The sequence below is a fragment of the Sinocyclocheilus rhinocerous genome, unplaced genomic scaffold (assembly GCF_001515625.1).
Source record: "Sinocyclocheilus rhinocerous isolate Xijiao unplaced genomic scaffold, SAMN03320098_v1.1 scaffold952, whole genome shotgun sequence".
Classification (NCBI taxonomy): Eukaryota; Metazoa; Chordata; class Actinopteri; order Cypriniformes; family Cyprinidae; genus Sinocyclocheilus; species Sinocyclocheilus rhinocerous.
In genome coordinates, this window is record NW_015641498.1 from 227,676 (window position 1) to 249,045 (window position 21,370).

General features: G+C 35.9%; 1 protein-coding gene and 1 pseudogene across 1 annotated transcript in view; one reads left to right on the top strand and one right to left on the bottom strand.

The window, feature by feature from the left end:
• Window positions 1-16,672, top strand: part of lamb1b (laminin, beta 1b) — a 31,791-nt gene extending 15,119 nt beyond the window's left edge. Inside the window, exons 20-33 of the mRNA XM_016571859.1 lie at window positions 1,751-1,914; window positions 2,002-2,226; window positions 3,152-3,366; window positions 3,456-3,552; window positions 6,581-6,950; window positions 10,581-10,765; window positions 10,849-11,090; window positions 12,296-12,496; window positions 12,846-12,990; window positions 13,428-13,632; window positions 14,367-14,508; window positions 14,602-14,778; window positions 15,772-15,931; window positions 16,013-16,672. Of these exons, the coding sequence (XP_016427345.1) occupies window positions 1,751-1,914; window positions 2,002-2,226; window positions 3,152-3,366; window positions 3,456-3,552; window positions 6,581-6,950; window positions 10,581-10,765; window positions 10,849-11,090; window positions 12,296-12,496; window positions 12,846-12,990; window positions 13,428-13,632; window positions 14,367-14,508; window positions 14,602-14,778; window positions 15,772-15,931; window positions 16,013-16,149 (2,665 nt within the window). The 3' untranslated portion in view covers window positions 16,150-16,672. The remainder of the gene's footprint in view (window positions 1-1,750; window positions 1,915-2,001; window positions 2,227-3,151; window positions 3,367-3,455; window positions 3,553-6,580; window positions 6,951-10,580; window positions 10,766-10,848; window positions 11,091-12,295; window positions 12,497-12,845; window positions 12,991-13,427; window positions 13,633-14,366; window positions 14,509-14,601; window positions 14,779-15,771; window positions 15,932-16,012) is intronic.
• A 1,762-nt stretch (window positions 16,673-18,434) lies between these two features.
• The window catches only part of LOC107755143 (transmembrane and coiled-coil domains protein 3 pseudogene), a 21,631-nt pseudogene continuing 18,695 nt past the window's right edge, over window positions 18,435-21,370 (bottom strand).

A 21,370-nucleotide genomic window follows, 5' to 3' on the forward strand; every position in this document is an offset into this window, starting at 1 on the left:
ATATATGTATATATATATATATATATATATATATATATATAACAATGACCCCAAACTTTGGAACAGTAGTGTATATATAATATGTATGTATATAGGTACAACGGTTGGTTTGTATGTTTTTGATTTGAATCATGCATGTTACTTAAAACAGAGAGTGTCAGTTTATCAGTTTTAAGGCCTTAAAGCGGTGCGAAAGGCCCTTATAAAGATAACGATATTAGCGTCCACACCAGCGGACGATATCGTCTGTTTATTCTAAGCGCACGCTCATCTGCCGCTTTAAATTCTCCAGCTCCTTATAGCAGGATGGATTTTGATTGCCTGTCAATATTTTTATCGTTCATCAGCTGGAAAAAATCGTTCTGAAAGTGATTCCAACGATATCGTTTCTCTGTGCCGTTATCGTTATTGTTGTGGTGTGGACTCTGCTATTCTTTAATATTGAGAATGATTTTTAGAACTATATCTTTATCATTATCTTTATAGTTATCGTTCTTGGTGTGAACGGGGCTTTACGCTATGACTACATCCTGTCATCCGCTGGAATGCCACTCTTTCGTGAATGCACATAAGACAGTCAGTGGAAGCTAGAGATTACTAGAGTGGAAGCTAGAGGAAGATATAGGTTTAAATATGGATAATTTTCTTACACAAACACATCACTTCACTTCAGAAGGCCTTGTGGAGCTGTATGGAGCACTTTTTATGATGGATGGATGCACTTTTTTGGGCTTTAAAATCTCGACCCCCATTCACTGCCATTATAAAGCATGGAAGAGCCCGGACATTTAAAAAAAAAAATAACTCCAATTGTATTTATCTGAAAGAAAAAAAGTCATATATACCTAGGATAACTTGAGGGTGAGTAAATCAATAGGGTAATTTTCATTTTTGGGTGAACTATCCCTTTAACAGTGGGTGAACTTCTTTTTTAAACCCTGGGTAAGGACAAGTTTTTAACCTTTTATTATGAAATTATGAAAAAAGTGGTGAGTTAGCACCACTTTTGTGGCTTTGACCCTGAATTGTGGTACCAAAAATAAAGTATATCATGTGAAAATGTTATAGTGGGTTGTTTAGCAAGGGACACTCAATCATAAACCTTAGTCCTTTTATGTCATTAAATATTCTTGCACTTTGTGCAGTTTTAAAAATCGTTTAGTCTCCTTGTCTGAGCAAAACAAAAGAGTGATGGAGTGATGAAGAGATACTTTTATTAAGACAGCAGATGTAACGTTTTAACAGTTAAGACAAGCAGTTATTAAAACAAGGTGCAGGCTCATTGTTTGTTATATTTTTGCTGTAGAGTTGATCATAATTGCATAGACTCCCCATAGGCCATGTGGCGCAGCTCAGTGTCTGGCTCAATGGGCCACATAGTGCAGCTCTGGGCTCAGTAAGCTCTTTTGAGAAGCCAATTATTTAAGATATATCCTGGTTGTGCATTTAAAGTGGTAAATATTTAAAAATGTTGTTGTATTGGTTTTAAATATAGGTTAGTCATAATTGTTTATATTGAAAGTTTATTTCAATGAAAAATTATTTCCATTATTAGTTCATGAAAGGTGACTTTTATTTTAAAGATGAATGTTTTGTGTGATGTGTATGTGTGTGGTTATACCAGGATGTATAATTTTTATAATTTAAGGCATTTTATGACATTGGGGTTGCTAGTGTGATACTCTACTGTTTAAGCTACATTGAATATTTAATAAAAGATGCTTGTGTTTCTTGAAACCCTCTGTTCCAGGTGTGAAAGTGGTTATCACCGTAACACGCTGCTGGGCTCCAGTGAGACGTGTCGCCCTTGTATGTGTCCTAACGGACCTGGAAGTGGAATGCAGTTCGCTGAAAGCTGTTACCAAAATTCCAACTCTCTCCAAATGGTGTGTGTCTGCAGCTCAGGCTACAAAGGTGAATACAGCAGTCTGAGAAATGAACAGAACAAGCTATTATTTAAAACTCACATAAAACAAATCTCACTCCTGTTCCATCCTATAGGACCAAAGTGTGAGGAATGTGCCTCTGGTTACTATGGTAACCCTCAGGTCCCAGGAGGGCGGTGCCATCCGTGTCAGTGTAACAGAAATATTAACATGCAGGACCCTGAATCATGTGACGCCCGCACTGGTGCCTGTCTCAAATGCCTGTTTCACACCGATGGCAATGCATGCCAGTACTGCAGTCATGGTTATTATGGAGATGCCCGTACTCAGAACTGCAGGAGTGAGTATACAGTCTAAACAAGTGTGTGTTTTTGTTTAAAAATCCATCCATTTTCAGTGCTCTTTTAGTGTGTGGTATATGGTAGTTGTTCTATGTTAGATGTCCTATGATAGAGAAAAGAAGTTCTGTCATGACAACTCTCGGAGTGCATGCCAGTACTGCAGTCGTGGTTATTATGGAGATGCCCGTACTCAGAACTGCAGGAGTGAGTATACAGTCTAAACAAGTGTGTTTTTGTTTAAAAATCCATCCATTTTCAGTGCTCTTTTAGTGTGTGGTATATGGTAGTTTTTCTATGTTAGATGTCCTATGATAGAGAAAAGAAGTTCTGTCATGACAACTCTCGGAGTGATTTGCATGGTAATATACATGACAATGTATTTGGTCTTGGCGGAATATATCTGAGAGAGAGCATGTAAGAAATATTGCTGATGCACATATAACATAGCATACATGAATCACCCCGTAGCAGATCTATACAGGTGGAGCTGGGGAAGGTGGGGGGTTTTTGAAGTGCGCTGCTACTGCTATAACAAACACTAGCCAAGTATTTGAATGTTGAGCAGCAAGCTCATTGGCTACCAATACAGGAGAGAACCAATCAGCTGTGACATGTGAATTATGATGTCATTATGTCATGTTGAGTTAGATCTATCGGACTGTGCAATCTAGAGTTTCATGATAGAACTTTGTATATATTTTGAAGAATGTTTCAGCTGTCTTTGTCCATGCAATGAAAGTCAACGGGGTCCAAAAGAACAACTGACTTTTCAAAATATCTTTGTCTGTGGTCCACCAAAGAAACATTGGCAGAATCTTTATTTTTGAGTGAGCTATGAAAGAGCAACCTCTGAGCAACATAGTTTTACCCTTCAAATCATCTTTTAGCTATTGTAAGGCCTTTTTTGTTTCGTTTTGTCGTCAGGATGCATGTGCCATCTCGTGGGAAGTTCCAGGCAAAGATGTGTTGACGGCTTGTGTGAGTGTGACAGGGTTAGCGGCCAGTGTCCATGTCTGCCCGGCGTGGTGGGTCAGCACTGTGACCGCTGTGCCCCCAACACATGGAACATCAACAGTGGCAAAGGATGCCAACCTTGCCAGTGCCACCCCGAACATTCTTACACGTCCTCCTGTGATCTGGTATGAACACACACACATCTTAATTTAAATCATATATCAACTGAATCACAAACGAAACACTTTTTTGCGTGTGTTTATGCTCGTCTCAGCTGACCGGTCAGTGTTCCTGTAAGCCTGGTTTTGGAGGCAGGACGTGTGAGGAGTGCAGGGAACTGTTCTGGGGGAATCCTGAGGTCCAGTGCCATGGTGAGTCTGCACTGCGTCATTAAAACTGCTCCATGCTGTGCTGTCAGTGCAGTTGAGTAGCACATTTACACCCTCAATTTAGTGCAGCATATGTACTTCATGAACACATTTGTATGCAAATTTTGGCATTGGGTGGGTTGCACCAATAAGGATTCATCTTATATCTAGATTAAATCAAGGTTTATCTAGTATTTCTGTTGCACCAAACTTTAAACCTTGTTTAAAAATAAGCAGGTTTACATTTAAACCATCATCTTGATCCTGGATTTAATTTATATTTAAGATAGATTAACTTTAATCATGTTGCTCCATAACTTTAAACTCAGATTTAAATCTGGGCGGCGATCAAATGGACAGGGCGCCACTGTCACGAGCGGAGGTTCGCAAATCATGCCAGTTGCTTTCTCTTATCTCGGTTGTTGGATATACTCCATTAATTGATACTATAAATATATTTCCAGGATTATGTAATCTGTATGCACTGCCTAAATGTATTCGTCGCTTGCTTGATCAGCCGTTTGAATAATGGTCTCTCTAGTTTATTAAAATGGCAGATATTTTACAAGTTTATTTCCTTTATCGACAAGAGCAACTTATGTCAGAAAGAGAGTTTGGTAGTCAGCAAAGAAGGATAATGAATGAATATTAACATTGTTGCTGTTTAATTGCAATGGCGAATCCATTATGGCGGAGAAAATTAATCGTAGATGGAGGTTTTAATCGCAGGTTAGAATTCTAATCCCCGATTTGTTAATCTGTGTTTAAAATTAAGTGGTGCAACACAACTCGATTTAAAATAAAACCCAGATCAACAAATCCTTGATTAGCTCTAAACTTTGCTTAAATTAATCCTTGTTGGTGCAACTCACCCATAGTGTATAAAACTTACACCAAAATACAAAACACCAAGATGCAAATAAATATTCCAAAATTCAGAAAAAAAATTTTTCATTTCATTTTTCAATAAGTGTTTTTTCTTGACACTTATTTATTCACAAATTGGTTTTTATTTCTTATTCATTCGTATTTATTTAAAATCATGCCAGTTGCTTTCTCTTATCTCGGTTGTTGGATATACTCCATTAATTGATACTATAAATATATTTCCAGGATTATGTAATCTGTATGCACTGCCTAAATGTATTCGTCGCTTTTCTCATGTTTTTTTTTTTTTAACATGGCTTGGATGCAGAGTGAAGGTTCAGACATGCAACATAACCAATTTTGCATGTAATAATGAGAAAAAAATCATGCGTTAAGATTTTATTTGCAATATTTCATTATTTTCTTGACAATATAACATGTTCTGCACCCAAATTCTTATAATTGTAATGCCTTTGAATGTATTACTTTCGAGGTTTTGTAGTTATCCTCAGTGACAACCCTAGATTTATTATTTCTATTTCAAAATAAAATTATAAATAAAAAGATTATTTTTCAATGTAACTACACTGTAAGAAAAACAATCCATAGAAATGTATCACAAAAAATAAATAAAATAAAAAATCAATTTGTAAATAAAGCAGTGTTTCCGTTTAAAGGCAGGGTATGTGATTTTTCAAAAACACTTTAGAAAACTGATTCGGGCCGAATCGCAAAACAAACTTGTAGCCAATCAGCAATAAGGGGCATGTCTACTCGTGATGTGGAGGAGAGAGCTGTGTTCATACTAGTGCTATTTTAGTATCATTCATATACTGTGTTAATATTTTGAATAAGATTAGATTTTTATATTTTCTGTTTCAATTTGAATTTAGTTCATTTTGTTGGGTGTTTTTGTCATTTTTATTAGTTTTTATATAGTTTATTTAGTTTTAGTTAGACTTGTTGGCCTTGTCAGCTAATTGAAATAAAATCAAGAATTTTTTTTTATATATTTTATTTCAGTTAATTTTTATTTTAAGTAATTCAATTTTTTTTATATTAATATACTAATATACTAATAACTAATAATTAAATATACTAATTAATATATAGAATATACTAATAACACTGATCCATACTGTACAATTTATTTATTGGTTTGCTTTGTTTGTTTGTGTACACGGAAGAGGATTAGGGCCAAGCAATAATAAAAAAATAAAACCATCTCAAGATTAAATTCATTATAACGCGAGATTAAACTCGTTAAATTTCGAGAAAAATGTCAAAATGTTGAGAATAAACTCTTTACATTTTGAGAATAAAGTTGTGTTTCGAGAAAAAAAAAAGGTTACATTTCGAAAAAAAATGTCAAAATAAAATTAGTTTATTCTCAACATTTTGTTTCAGCTTTTTTTCCTCGAAATTTAACCAGTTTTTTTCTCGAAACACAATGACTTTATTCTCTAAAATTTCATGAGTTTATTCTCAACATTTTTTTTCGACACTTTTCTCGAAATTTAACAAGTTTTTTCTCGAAACACAATGACTTTATTCTCTAAAATTTCATGAGTTTATTCTCAACATTTTTTTTCGACACTTTTCTCGAAATTTAACAAGTTTTTTCTCGAAACACAATGACTTTATTCTCGAAAATTTAATGAGTTAATTCTCAACATTTTATTTCGACACTTTTCTTGAAATTTAACGAGTTTAATCTCACATTATAATGGCTTTAATCTCGAGATGGTTTTATTTTTTTATTTTTTTTGCTTGGGCCTAATCCTCTTCCGTTGTTTTCCCTCTGCCGTAATGAGAATATATTTTTTTTACATAACAATATTAAACGGTATAAAATTTTGTACTAATAATTAAAAATAATTATGCTAAGAATAGTCATATTTTTTCATATTTTTCTTTTAGTTTTGGGGTTAAATATGATCCAGACATGGTCTTTAGGAGATTCACCCAAACACACATATTTCCCAGTTTCTTCACATAGTATATCATGCGTGGTAATAAGCAGATGTGTTCTCACACATTCCAGCGCGCACACACGCATACAAGAATTCACTGTTCCTTCCAGCACTCACATCCAAGATTTTAAATCATAAGAATTTTGGCATCATTTCATTTTTTAAATCATTTGTGCATGTTTGTGTTCCAGCATGCAACTGTGATCCTCGAGGCATTGCTACTCAGCAGTGTAATAAGATGACCGGCGAGTGTGTGTGTGTAGAGGGTGTAGCCGGGCGGAGGTGTGACTCATGTGGACGTGGCTACGCTGGGACCTTTCCTGACTGCGAGGCCTGTCATCTGTGTTTCCGTGAATGGGATGTTAATGTGGGAGAGCTGACCAATCACACGCAGAGACTGGTGGATACAGTGGAGGAAATTAAAGAGACTGGCGTGGCTACGCCCTATAAAGACATCATATCGAGTCTGGATGATGAAACCAAACAGCTCAGACAGATTCTGGAAGATGACAAGGTTCAGCAAACGCTCACACACATGCAGAGGATGCTGCAGCAAGCCAAGTGTGTATTACACATTCACACTCATATCACTCCCTTGTTTTCTTTTTATATACTCTCCTCTCACCTTTAAAACTGAAAAAGAAATTGCTATTATTTTCCAACCGATGAGACCAGATGGTTTATACCCGCTGTAGAATAGGTCATTCCAGGATGACACACAAGTTTTTAATACTAGGAGAAGATCCTCCAACATGTTCTCTCTGCCAAAACCCTTTATCCATGAAGCATGTTTTATTAGATTGCGCTGGTTTTAACCCTGTGAGAAAACGTTTTTATTCGGTTAACTCTTTTGAAGAGATTTTTAAGCCAAATACAGTTTTAGAGTAAATTTACAGTTTTAAATAAATTGTAAAAACCTGATATAATTTAGCCATACATTTTTCTCGCCATGAAAAAAGCCACAGAAGCTAGCATGGCATTAAACACAAACAAACCAAACCCCTTTAAAGCAATAGTTTTTCAAAAAATAACATTCAAAACCCATGTCATGTCATTCCAAACCCATATGATGTTCGTGAAGTAAAAATCATGTTCATTGTCTCGGTAGGGGAATTCATTTTTAATTATAACTTACTAACTATTAAATGAATGTTGATCATTGGTATATGCTCCTATTAAAAAAAATAAAAGATTTTTTAATATCTTTTGTAAGTATTTATAGTAAAATGGCATAAATGTAGGTCATACAATTTGTGCATTAGTAAAAATATATATATATATATATTGTCAAATACAAACATTTATGACTGAAGTCAGATTGGGGTCATGTGAACTCAAATGGGAGCTTTTGATGTTTTCATCAAAGACTCTTGGTGTAGAAATTATTCAGTAAAGGATAAGGTATGTACTCCTGATCCTGAACTTATATGTTTAAGTCTAAGACCTTATTATTTGCCAAGAGACTATGGAAATATCTTCATCTGCGCCGTATATATTCCGCCCGGTAGGGATGCATCAAAAGCTGCTTCAAGGATAGCTGATTGTGTCCATCAGCAATTACAGAACAAACCTGATGCACCAATATTTGTATTAGGAGATTTCAATCATTGTACGATGGACTGTGTACTACCAGGGTTTCAGCAGTATGTTTGTAATGGTACAAGGAAAAATAAAATATTAGATAAATGTTATGGTAACATCAAAAAAGCATATGTAGCTAAGATTAGGCCGCCTCTTTCAAATTCGGACCATAATACCATCCAGTTAATTCCTATTTACAGGTCTGCTTTTAGGAAGAGTAAACCGGTTTTAAGAACAGTTAATGTGTGGCAGGACACTACAAAAGAGGAGTTGAGTGGTTGTTTTCTAGCTACAAATTGGGACGTTTTTTTATCAAGATGACAATATTGACAGTATTGCGGAAGCGATAACAGGGTATATTCATTTTTGTGTTGATACTGTGGTCCCAAAAAAGACCATTAGGATCTATCCAAATAATAAGGAATATATTACCCCCGAGATTAAGCAATATATTAGGAGAAGAAATCAAGCTTTTAAAAATAATAATACAATGGAGTTCAGAGAAATTCAAAGGGAACTAAGAAGAAAATTGAGGGAAGCGAGAGAGCAACATAATTTACGTGTTAGAGAAGCTATTTCAACTTCAGATTCTAAAAAGCTGTGGGATGTTGTGAGGAATGATCAATTTAAATTAAAATAAGAAAGAAATACAAGTTTTAAAGGAATTTGAAAAAGCAAATGAATTTAATAACTTTTATAAACGGTTTGAACTGGCAGTATTGATAAATGTAGAGATTTGCTTAGTTCAGTAACATGTGATTTCACACAGGGTAGTAGACCCAAGTGTTGTCGCTAAAATCTTTAAAAGGCTGCATATCAAAAAGTCCAGTGGGTCGGACAGTACTTCAGCTCTTTTACTTAAAACATTTGCTGATGAATTAACCCCAGCCTGGAGTCCATTATTTCAATTATCAGTCGACACTGGAAATATTCCTGTAATATGGAAAAAAGCAGTCGTTATTCCTGTTCCAAAAAAACATCCAGCACTGGAAAATAATGATTTTAGACCAGTGGCGTTAACGTCCATAGTGATGAAATCACTTGAACTTATTGTGACAGAGAAATTGAGAGAGAATGTATTGTATATAAAGTAGATCCTTATCAATTTGCTTATAAAGAAAATAGGATTACAGAAGATGCTTTGAATACTGACGACACATTTTATTCTAAAACACCTTGAAAATCCTGCAGCTTATGTTAGAGTGATCTTTATGGATCTGAGTTCAGCGTTTAATACTCTACTTCCAGATATTGTGTTATTTAAGTTAAAACAGATGGAGGTGAACCCTTATAATTAAATGGAATTATGCATTCCTAATTGGACGACAACAGAAAGTGAAAATTAATTCAACTTTCTCTGATATATTGGTCACAAATGTTGGAGTTCCTCAAGGCTGCGTAAGCTCCCCCCTTCTTTTTACATTATATACAAATGATTGTAGAAATCAGTACATAAATAACTTTATTATCAAATGTTTCAGATGATACAGCTATACTCAGTTTGCTGACAAAGAATTCAGATGTCGGTATGTATAAATTAGAGATAGAAGGGCTTGTGCGGTGGTGTGAGGAACACAACTTGATGTTGAATGTTAAAAAAACTAAAGAAATTATCTTTGACCCGAGGTTGGTGAGTGATCATAGTCCAATTTTAGTTAATAAGGAGGAAGCTGAGCAGGTAACAACATATAAGTATTTAGGTATTTACTTTGATTCTCAGCTGCAATGGAGTCATCAAGTGGACTATGTTTGTACACGAGCTAGTCAGCGCCTGCATTTTTTGCGAAGGCTCAAGGTTTATGGGATGTTATTGTTTTACAGATCAGGTATTGAAACTATAATACGTTATGGTTTTACAATATGGTTTGGCAATTTGACTGTTAAACTTAGATCACAACTTCAAAATGTGGTTAGAAGAGCAGGAAAAATAATTGGTATGTTGTCCCCACTTTCTCTTCAGGACATTTTTGAGAGGTCTGTTAGGAAGTCTTAAAATTATTGGTGACCCAAGCCATATTCAACACAAGGAGTATGAGCTTATGCCCTCAGATAGGGTACCAAATTGATGAATAGATGAATAGGTACAAATTTTCTCTAATTCCATTATCTATCAAATTTTTAAATAATAAGTGACTGGAATTGTTGTATGGGTGAGGGTAATGTGATGAGTAATATGTAATGTTGGTGTATTACTAGGATGGTGTAGGAGTGATAAATGTGGTTTTGGAAAGTTTTTTTTTTTTTGGTGAAGTGTAATTGAATAAGTGTATTGTTGTATGTTTGATCTGCTCTCTGGATTGCCTAAGACAAATTTCTCCTGGGGGAGATAATAAAAGAGAAACTTAACTTCAAAAAAAAATTCAGGCAACCCACCAACTAGTTGATTCTGAAAATACACAGTTTTGCACATGCCTAAAATGAGCATACCATTAATATTTAGTTGATCTGGGATGTGTGAAAACAGCAGTGTAAATGGAAAATGGACTGAGTCTCAGAGTCACAACAAAAATGGACCAAAGAGATCCGAGTCTGCTTTCAAGACCAGGGTTAGTGTGAATGCAGTTCTTTTTCACACTTTCTGATATTTCAGTTTCTTTCTTCTGATCTTAGTGAGACAGCATCACTCCTGAGAAAGTCTATGGACCGATCTGTAACAGATCTGGAGAAGGTATCTGCTGACCATCAGCAGGCCGTGGAGAACCTAAAAAGCCTGACGAAGGAGGCCCAAAACCTACAAGAGATCTCCTCTGACAAACAGCAGCAGGTTCTGAATATTAAACATTCAGACCCCAGAGGTGAGCAGAGCACACAAACATACAGGTTTAAATTTAAGACACACGTGGTGTTATCTGAAGTGTGTGCTGATCATCTCCTGTAGGTGCGGCGGACAGCATCAGAGAGTATTACAGGGAATCTGGCGAGGCCGAGTTTCGTGTCAATCAAGCTGTCTCTGACCCAGAAAGTACAGTTAAAGAGTCTGCCCAGATACGGAAAGCTGCAGAGGCCAAATTAGACAGCACAGAGAAAGAATTTAACCTGAAACATCAGCTGCATTTACAGAGGCTGGACAAAATTGGATCTGAACTGGACTCTGCAGACCTTTCACGACTAAGCCATCAGGTAATTAAACTACATTTAAAAAAAATCAACTAGTTAGTGGGTTATCTAAATGGCTAATCGGTAAGTTGGTCTAAAGGGATAGCTCACCCAAAAATGAAAATTCTGTCATTAATTACTCATCTTCATGTTGTTCCAAATCTGTAAGACCTTTGTTCATCTTCGGAACACAAATTAAGATATTTTTGATGAAATCTGAGAGCTTTCTGACCCTCCATAGACATGTTCAAGGCCCAGAAAAGTAAGGACATTGTTAAAATAGTCCATGTGACATCAGTGGTTCAACCATAAGTTGTGGAACTATGTCTGATGTCACCACTGATGTCACATGGACTATTTTAACGATGTCCTTACTTTTCTGGGCCTTGAACATGTCTATGGAGGGTCAGAAAGCTCTCAGAGTTCATTAAAAATATCTTAATTAGTGTTCCGAAGATGAACGAAGGTCTTACGGGTTTGGAACGACATGAGGGTGAGTAATTAATGGCAGAATCTTCCTTTTTGTGTTAACTTTCCTATTAAGCCCCAATTTTTTGGGAGGCGTTCACATTGCACACATTGTGTTTAGTAGTAGCTATTTTAAACTTGGCACAAGACACTGAAAAAGAAAATTATAGAAATTACACAATGATCAAACACAACCTCTCATAATGGGAACATTTTGGTATTATTTATAAACGTTTATAGTGTCCCTTAAACGTTGCCTCTTCAAAAACCATGCAAAACAAATACGACGATAATCCATACGACCTCTGTTGATGTATTAATGTACATCATGAAAAATACAAACATTTGAAACTTTTTAAACTATTAACGGTCATATGAGTTCACGCTTGACGTAAACATCAGCACATGTTGAAGATTAATATTTAAGTTTGTTGTAAGTTTAAATTTAAGTTTTAGTCATTTTAGTACTTATTTCAGTTAGTTAATCCTAAATTTTTATAATAACTCAAGTTTTAGTTATAAGTAATGACACTGATCTAGACTCATTATTGGAGGAACATTTTTGGGCAACTTTAAAGGAATCAGCATGCGTTACTATTTTGGTGCTTGTGCTAATCAGTTCTCAGAAACATATCCTACTTATAGTATAGTACTTCTGAGAAATATTAGTCAAAATCCAAACAATGTGCTGCTCATTATTTTAATGTATCACACCTATGTTTTGATGAGTTATAATATCAGATGTGTAAATGTGTGTGGAGGTGTGCGGAGGGGCGTCAGGTCTAGATGGTTGCGGTAACTGTGGTGGTCTGGGATGTGTGAGCGAGGATGGCACGTCCCAGTGTGGTGGGGAAGGATGTGAGACCATTGTGACACAATCCCAAAAGGCCTTGAACGAAGCCAAAAACTCAGACCAAGAGGTCCTGCATGCTTTAAGAGAAGTAGATGAGCTAAACAAGATGGTAAGTATTCGCAACAGTATTAACTATTATAACTTAATTTATTTATTAAGTCCCCTGAAATTCATGTATATATACACATTACTATTTAAAAGTTTTGGGTCAGTATGATTTTTATTTTATTTTTTGCAAGAAATTAATACTTTTATTTAGCAGACACATATTACATTGATCAAAAGTGACAGTAAAGCCTTTTACATTGGAAATTGTAAAAAAAAAAAATTAAATGTCAAAATACTAAGTAACTAGGTAAAAAAATATTAAGCAACACAACTGTTTTCAACATTAAAGTTTTAACAAAACTTCGATAAGTATGGGCATGCATAAGGACATGCATGTGTGTTTTTTTTAGGTGTCAGATGCTCGAGGACGTGCGGATGAGGCCAAGCTCAATGCTCAGGATGTGTTACTGAGAGCCAATCAGAGCAAAACACGAGTGGAGCAGACCAATGAGGAGCTCAGAGACCTCATTCAGCAAATACGAGACTTCCTCACAAGTATGAATTGTCATATATGTGACCCTGGAGCACAAAACCAGTCTTAAGTGTCAATTTTTCAAAATTGAGATTTATACATCATCTGAAAACTGAATAAATAAGTTTTCCATTGATGCATGGTTTGTTAGGATATAACAATTCTTGGCCAGCGACTTAAGACTGGTTTTGTGGTCCAGGGTCACATATAGTAAACACTCACACTTTGGCTGTGCTGAGAATAGCATATTAACAAACTTCCTTCAAACACACAGTATGTATAGTGTGCAAGGAATGCAGATCTGCATGAAATGTCACTACATTTGTAAAAAGTCTAAAAGCTTTAGATTATACCCATTATGTATTTTGCTACAAACCCCTGATATCATACATAAATTGTCACAAATACAGTAAAAATCTAAATATTGATGTTAGAAACTTGAATCTGTTTGTTTGTGTAGACGAAACTGATCCGAAGCGTATAGAGGAAGTAGCTGATGAGGTGATGAAACTGAGTTTGCCAGTGTCGCCCGGTGCACTAAAGAACGTGACCACAGAGATCCGCCAACATGTGGCCAGACTGACCCATGTGGAGGATATTCTGACCCAGACGGCAGAGAATGCGCATACTGCAGAGAGACTCCTGCAAGAAGCACAGGCTGCCAAGTGAGTAATCACATACACACTTATAGACATTACACTTTCAAAATATACTTTTAAAACCCACTAGTTTATTTAATTAGTCTACTAACAATGTCCAACAGTGGATACAAAACCAAGATTCTCAACCTTTTTGACTCCAAGGCCCCTCTTTGTCCAAGACAAAGGCCTTTCGAAAGCCCTGCTATCTATGTTGATTTATGGTAATAAAAATAGAGATATAATGTCAGTTGAATGCTCTATTTTTAGTGTGTGTTTTTTTTTAACCTTTTTACTTAAGTTAATTAACTAAACAAATATAACTGAATTCAAATCATTTTAAGACTACTATCATAGCTTGATTGGAAATGACACACTAATAAACACTAATTGACTCACTAATAATAAAATCTGTTTAGTGATATTTGATTTTTCTGTTTTCACACAGCATATGTATGTGTGATATTTGATTGATTTTCACACAGTAAATATTGAAAATATATATTTATATTTCAGTCTTTTTTTAGATGATCATAGTTTAAAAAATAATTACTGGGTATGGGACAAGGGAAAACTTCAAGACAGTCTAAACTTAAAAGGCATTTGAAAAGTAGCAAAAATACATGATGGTATGGTAAAAAAACAAGAATATTTTAAAGTGACCTTCAAAAAATACATCTGTTACATGTACTGTAATAAAATCCCTGCATCATATAAACATCCTTGATTACATAACCATGTGTTTTGTGTGTGTGTCACAGTGAGACAGCTACAGCACTGAAACAGGCCACTGATGAGGCGAAGGAAACTCTAGAGGACACTGAGCGCGCTCAGACTGCTGCCGGCGAAAAACTGAAAGAGGTTGAGAGAGACGTGAACCAAACAAAACAACAAATCACTGATGTAAGTATTTATACCTTTAAAATCCCTATGCGTGCTTTAAACATAATCAGTGTTTTTTTTACTTCTTACTTAACAAAATGCGTGTGTCTACAGGTACAATCAAAAACCGAAGCGACTGAGTTCAAACTAAGTAGCAGCACAGGAAGGTTTCTGGATCTTGAGAGAGAGGTTGACGAACTCCAACAGAAAACTCTAGAAACATCCAACAGTGCAGATGAAGCTCAGAGACAAACTGAGTACATCACAGCAGAAATTGGCCACACAGAACGGGTAACTGGCTTTTAACAGTGATGTTCTGTTCATTTAATCAAAAATCCATTCAAATGAAGTTTACACAGATACTGGAATACTATGCTAAACATGTTTTTAATTTATGTATTAAAATACATTTTGATATTGTTTTGGGGGACATAAAATTAGAAATATTGGAGTGATACAACTGTCCTGATATTATGATGAAGAACAAAGAAGGAATGTCTAGAAAATAAAACTTTATCAAGTAGTTTAGCATAATCATTTATTATTATTCCTTATACATATAAAAAATGTGTCAATGCAAGGTTAGTTCAGGTAAGAAATGTGATGGAACTCCAAAAATTCATGATATTTTTACCTTGAAAAAACTATACTATAGATTTAAAGGGGTCATATGATGCGATTTCAAGTTTTCCTTTCTCTTTGGAGTGTTACAAGCTGATTGTGCATAGATAAGATCCCTGAAGTTGCAAAGACTAAAGTCTCAAAACCAAAGAGATATTCTTTATCAAAGTTAAGACTCTGCCACGCCCCCCTAAAACGGCTCATTCTAACACGCCCCCACATGTCTACCTCACTATCTGGGAAGATTTGCATAACGCCGCCCAAATGTTCACGCAAAGAAAGAAAGCGTGGTTTCAGTAACCGCAGTTAGTGTTGAAACAGCCATGTTAAAGCAACATGGACTATAATGGCTTGATGAAAACAGAGCTGATTTTGACAGGTTTAAAAAGGTGGTTTTTACACTAAGATTGAGAAATTTTAACCAAAGTATGTTATAGACTTTTAATTAAGACCCTAAAGAATCATATCAACTTGTGCAAAATTTGCATCCGATGACCCCTTTAAATATATTTAAGGTGTAAGGAAAATATTACTTTTTACTTGATGGAGACACCACATTCATTCACCACAGGCATTAAATTGATACTTTTCTTGAATACATATGATTATACTCTCTTATACTCTTTTGACCCTAGGCTGCATTTGTATATTTGTGTATTTTAGGAGATTGACTCACTCGTGCAACCTAAGTACCAACTGGCCAGTGGTCTGATAGATCAAAAGGCAGCAGGTGTGGTTGATGCACGTCAGAAGGCCGAGAAACTACATCAGGAAGCAAAAGATCTATTAATAGATGCCACAAGCAAACTGCAGAGACTGAGAGGTACAACTGCTCCCAGATTTGAAGATTAGATTATAGATTTACCTATGATTCCTCACTTTTCTTCCTCTTTAACTCTTCCAGAGCTGGAGAGATCATTTGTGGTAAATCAGCACATTCTGGTGGAGAAAGCTCAGGAGCTGGATGGGCTGGAGAATGAGGCCAGAGATGTACTGCAAGAACTCAGTCAGAAAATCACCATCTACAGCACCTGCGCTTAACTACCAAGAACTAATAAATAATGTTATAAACTCAAATTATAATCAGTTGTATATTATCAAAAATATGTTGCCTGAATCCAATTCAAGGTATCACATTGAAAAAGCAATGTAAGATTTTACTATGACCCTTCAATGTATAGCTATATATGTTTGTCTTTTCTATGAAACTATGAAAAAACTCATCCAGTGTATTGGGTCCTATATGAAGAATATTGCAGTGTGCAATTACTGCAATAATACTCGACAAACATTCCTCTGGGCGGAATAAGAGGAAGCCCCATCCATTGTGAACAGCAAATCAGTTTGGATTTGCTTGATAAAACTAATGGTGACAAATGAAATGCCAAAATAAAAATTCCATCAGTTTATGTGATAATGAAGCTATAAACCACTGTGGCTTATTGTTTTTATTACTTTCATGAAACTGTGGAAACAGCAAAATGATGAAAACAACTATTGTACGATGTTTATTAAACATTTAAACGCATTAATTGATAATACAATAATCATTTAATAATAATAAAGCTTGTGTCAATTGTATATATAAATTACGTCTTCTCTAACTGTCGGTTTCATTTGAATGATTTCGATGGTGATGTTGCTGTTATATCTATGATTTTGCTGAAATTGGAGACAAAAAAGCCCATAAAACGACAAACGCAATGAGAGACTAACTCAAAAGTGAGGTAAACAGGTTTGCAAATTGCTTCTACAAAACGAAACGACAGAAAAACGTTAACCAGTGTTGTGGAGTAGCGAACTACAAGTATAGCGACGCTGTTAGCTTAAAATGTACAAGCAAATTACTATTTATTTATTTTCCCAATAATTCAACCATTTTACAACATCATCAGTAGAATATGTTCTAGCAATATTCACTCTTTTGAGTCGGTTTTTCTCAATAAATACGTCAAACGGAAAGCTAATCAATACATTTTGGTCTGAGGCTCAGACTGAATCACTTCACTCAAGTACTGAATCGTTTGAGGTAAATTCGATGTCTAACAGTCTTTTCGGATTTAAAAGCTCGGTCTGTATTTCTAGCCCGGAGTTTTGTTAAATATAGTGGAGTGTACCGTCATGCTTTTAAGTTTATTATTCCACTGAGTCTGACGACATGTTAATTGAAGCTTTTTTTCCTGTAGTTTCATACCGGAGTTCATCATGCTCAGTTTCCTTCATCAACCACAAGAGGGCGACAACCATCTGAAAGTCGCTGAAGCAAACGCGTTATCAGTGACCTTTGAAAATAATGAAAGACATTCAACGTTTCAGGTCTACCAAAGGATTATCTTTCAGGTAACTAATGTCAAACAGCACAGGCAGTGTAATATAAAAAGAACTGAACAACTACATTTTAACAAGAAATAGTTAGAAGAACGAACAAAATGGTTTCATCCACTGAGAAATGGATCTGGTGGTTGAGTAAATAAAGAATCAACAGATAGTCAAATTTCAGTAAAAATGAGGCCGTTTATTTTTAGGTTTAGACCACATTTAAGACCAGACCAATCTCCTACCACATGGACACTGAAGCATGTATAAAATCACTTTCCCCATGCTTAAAAGGTAAAAGGCCTCTAAAACTAATTATACACCACATTTTAGTTCAGGTTGGTGGGTAAATTCAGATTTTGTGGCTTATACAATCTTCAGTCAAAACCACAGGTAGGCACACACTCAAAGGGACAGTGGTAATAATGCTGAAATCAATTTGCATTGTGGGAATCATTAAAGCATACATTAAACAAAGCAAATTAAAAATGTATATATAAAAAAAAAATAGTAATTCTAACTTCCATGAGGGACAGTTCAGAATATGTTACATAAACTTGACAGAGACATTTGTTTCCTTCTCATGTTCTAGTTTCTATAACCCCCAAGGCATTTCTATTACACAACAAACAAAAAGACAGTGTTTCCATCTTTTGTGGTCAGTACAGAGCACCACTGCTCAGACTAAAGTATAAAAACAAAAATACCCCACACAGAATCTCATAAACCTGGGCGCTGTGTTTAAAGTGCCAGTGAAAAGAACTTCAGGCCATTTTAATAGTACAAATAATGCTAGAAAACAGTAAACGGACGAAACTCACAAAGCATGTCTAAAACATGTGCGTATTTGTTTGTATTTCACCCAAAATTTAAAATAAAAAAAATAAGCATACATTTTACTGCATAAAGAAAATCAAGCATTGTTTAAGACCATTACCTTTTTTTGCATTCTAACATTATAATTAAACATTTCCCAAACATTCTCATTACTGCAATAAAAAAACTTATTAAAATGAGAGAAAAAAAGTTACTAAAAAAGTTACTAAAATTTTCTTCAACTATTGTTTTCAGATAGAATCAAATACATGAATAATGAAGAATATTTAGAATAATAATAATGAGAATTACTCAAAAGTAAACCACCCATGAGAAAATGTATCATGACAATAATGTCACAGTACAAAAAAAATAGTAATAATGATACAAAAATAAAATAAAATAAACAAAATAATAATATTAATAAAACTATGGTCTCTAATTAGTCTTCATGTTCTTTATGCAAAATATTTTTTTCTTATGATTGTGGGATGAAATATTACCCAGATGTGTTTTTGTGAGACTATACACACCATCGCCACCTAAAAGCACATAAAACGTGTAAAAACGTGTAAAGTTAACCTTTACTTTTAAGACACTAACAAAAGTTCGAAATAACACAATATAGTCACAGAGATGGACCCGTTTCTGCTACAGTACATCATGAATACTCTTTCACATACACACAAAAACACAACAGACCAAAAAAAAAGAAGAAGAAAAGAAGGAAAGTGTTAAAGCCATCATCTTAGGACAGTCACATTATGAAGGGAACATCCCAGGAGGAGCACTTTATCTGACGAGAACATCACTGAACATGCATGTTTCATGTCCCTCATCTGTGCAGCAGCAGCATTCGTTCTATTGCACACTGCAACTGCTCCCAGTTGCTCCAGCTATACAACAGTAGACACACGCATGCGAAAGTCCCGAACATGTGTAGACGACTTCGCATCAGTGGAGCGGAAAACTTAGCAGCAGTGGAGACGCACACCAAGATCACGGTGACGATGGCCAGCATGATGTTGATGCATTTTCCCAGCAGCACTTTGGCGTCGGCGCTTTCCAACTGCAAGACCTGCTGCTGCTGTTGCTGTAACTCCAACTTACTCACTCGCGTCTGACAAACTTCTAAAGCATCCTGCGGAGAGGAAGAGAAAGATACACAATTCCAGTTTTTAAATCTGATTGGCCAAGCTTTAGGCCCCGTCCACACAGAGACACGTTTAGCTGTATACGCATACATTTTGTATCGTATAGGTGTTTCGTCCAGACGGATCTGGCGTTTTGGGAGAGTGAAACCGATATTTTTTGAAACCGGGTACCAGGCTATGTCCACACGAAGCCAGAGCTTTCCCTATCCGATATTTTTTTCCCCCTCGTCTCAAGAAATATCTGCATCCACACAAAACCGACACAAAACGCTGTAGTATACATGCCAGAACAATATGTGGCGCTGTAATTCTGCCAAAGAGATACACTAAAAACAGAGAAGAAGAGTTGGACTATGCTCATAAACCTTGTGCGCGGTATACAAACGAACATGGAACAATACACGTATTAATCTGTGTTAATGTTAGTTAATAAAAAGACAATCGTTCAGTGTTTGTTCATGTTTTTGTTGCTGTTACGTGACGTAGCGGTGTCTGAAGATGCCACACTCCATCTTGCGTTGATATTGCTCTAGCTTCTTCTGAAGCTGAGCGATATTGTGTGCCGTTTTCTGGTTCTTTTTCTCAAACACCTGTTTGACGCGGCTGCTCTGCTGCTTGTCGGCACTGTTAATGAGTTTGAGATACTCAGCCACGTTCTCATCCTGTAAATTTTGCTCAATTCTCAGCTGCTCTTTCACTTTTAGCACTTTCTGCAGCAGGGTGTCCAGACCAGTACGTGATCGTGGGGTGTCCCGTACCACCAGATCAGAATCCAGATCTAAACAAGTCTCTGAACCTCCTCTACGCATGACCATTGGCACGCTGAGGGTGTTCACATCACCACCTCTCTCCGCCTGAAAAGAAACAGAGAGAGAATAAAACGAATAACTTCAGGATGGATACAATAAGTGTCACACAAAGAGCTTGCGTTTAGTACTGGCCAAAATAATAACAAATACATTTGATATTACATTGTTGGCCATACAAAATAGTTTTAGTATTATTTTTGTAGTATATATGTTTTAGTATTATTTATTTTTATGTGCTTGTGACATTTTTATTGTTATATATATATATATATTTCATTAGCTTGATAGGCCATCTTCTCTTCAATGCTGGCTAGCTCCAGTTTAAGGTTTCCGGTCTCGTTTTGATGGAGTTCTGTGAGGTCGTTCAGCTGTTCTTCCAACCGCTCACACCTTATACAGAAGAACAACAATTAGGGAGAGTGTGTGAGAAATAGAGAGCGGAAATGAAGAGTTGAAGAGACCAGCTTATGCAGAGTTTTATATGTTGGTCATCAGCATGAGATGCTGATGTCCCAACATGCCACAAATGGTCACAAGACATGTGGGAACCTATGATATTTGATATTCAAGCTGATACTTACTTGCATGATACGGCCGATAATGAAAGATGAAAGGTTGATATTATAAAATGTAAATGTAAAAATTTTTTTTTCTAAATAAAATAGAACACTAAAAGTGCTACAAAACAACATTATAATGTACAACATTATAAATCCAAAATTCTATCACGAAACTCTAGATGGCGCAGGCCGATAGGGTCTAACTCAATCTGATATAATGACATCATTATTCACATGGCGCAGCAGATTGGTTTCTTTTCGTATCAGCAGCCAATGAGCTTGCTGCTTAACATTCAAATACTTGGCTAGTGCGTGCTGTAGCAGTTGCAGCGCACTTCAGAAACCCTCCACCTTCCCCAGCTCCACCTGTATAGATCTGCTACGGGGTGATTCATGTATGTTATATATGGGGGTTATTTCATATATGTTATATGTGGGAATTATATTTCTTACATGCTCACAGCAGCATGTCTGTGGTTGTATTGGCAGTAGCAAGTCTCGGTACTTGCTCTGCCGGAGCAGCAGCAGCGTAGCAGATCTATTCCGCCAAGACCAAATACATTAACATTGTCATGTACATTACCATGCCAATCCCTCCGAGAGTTGT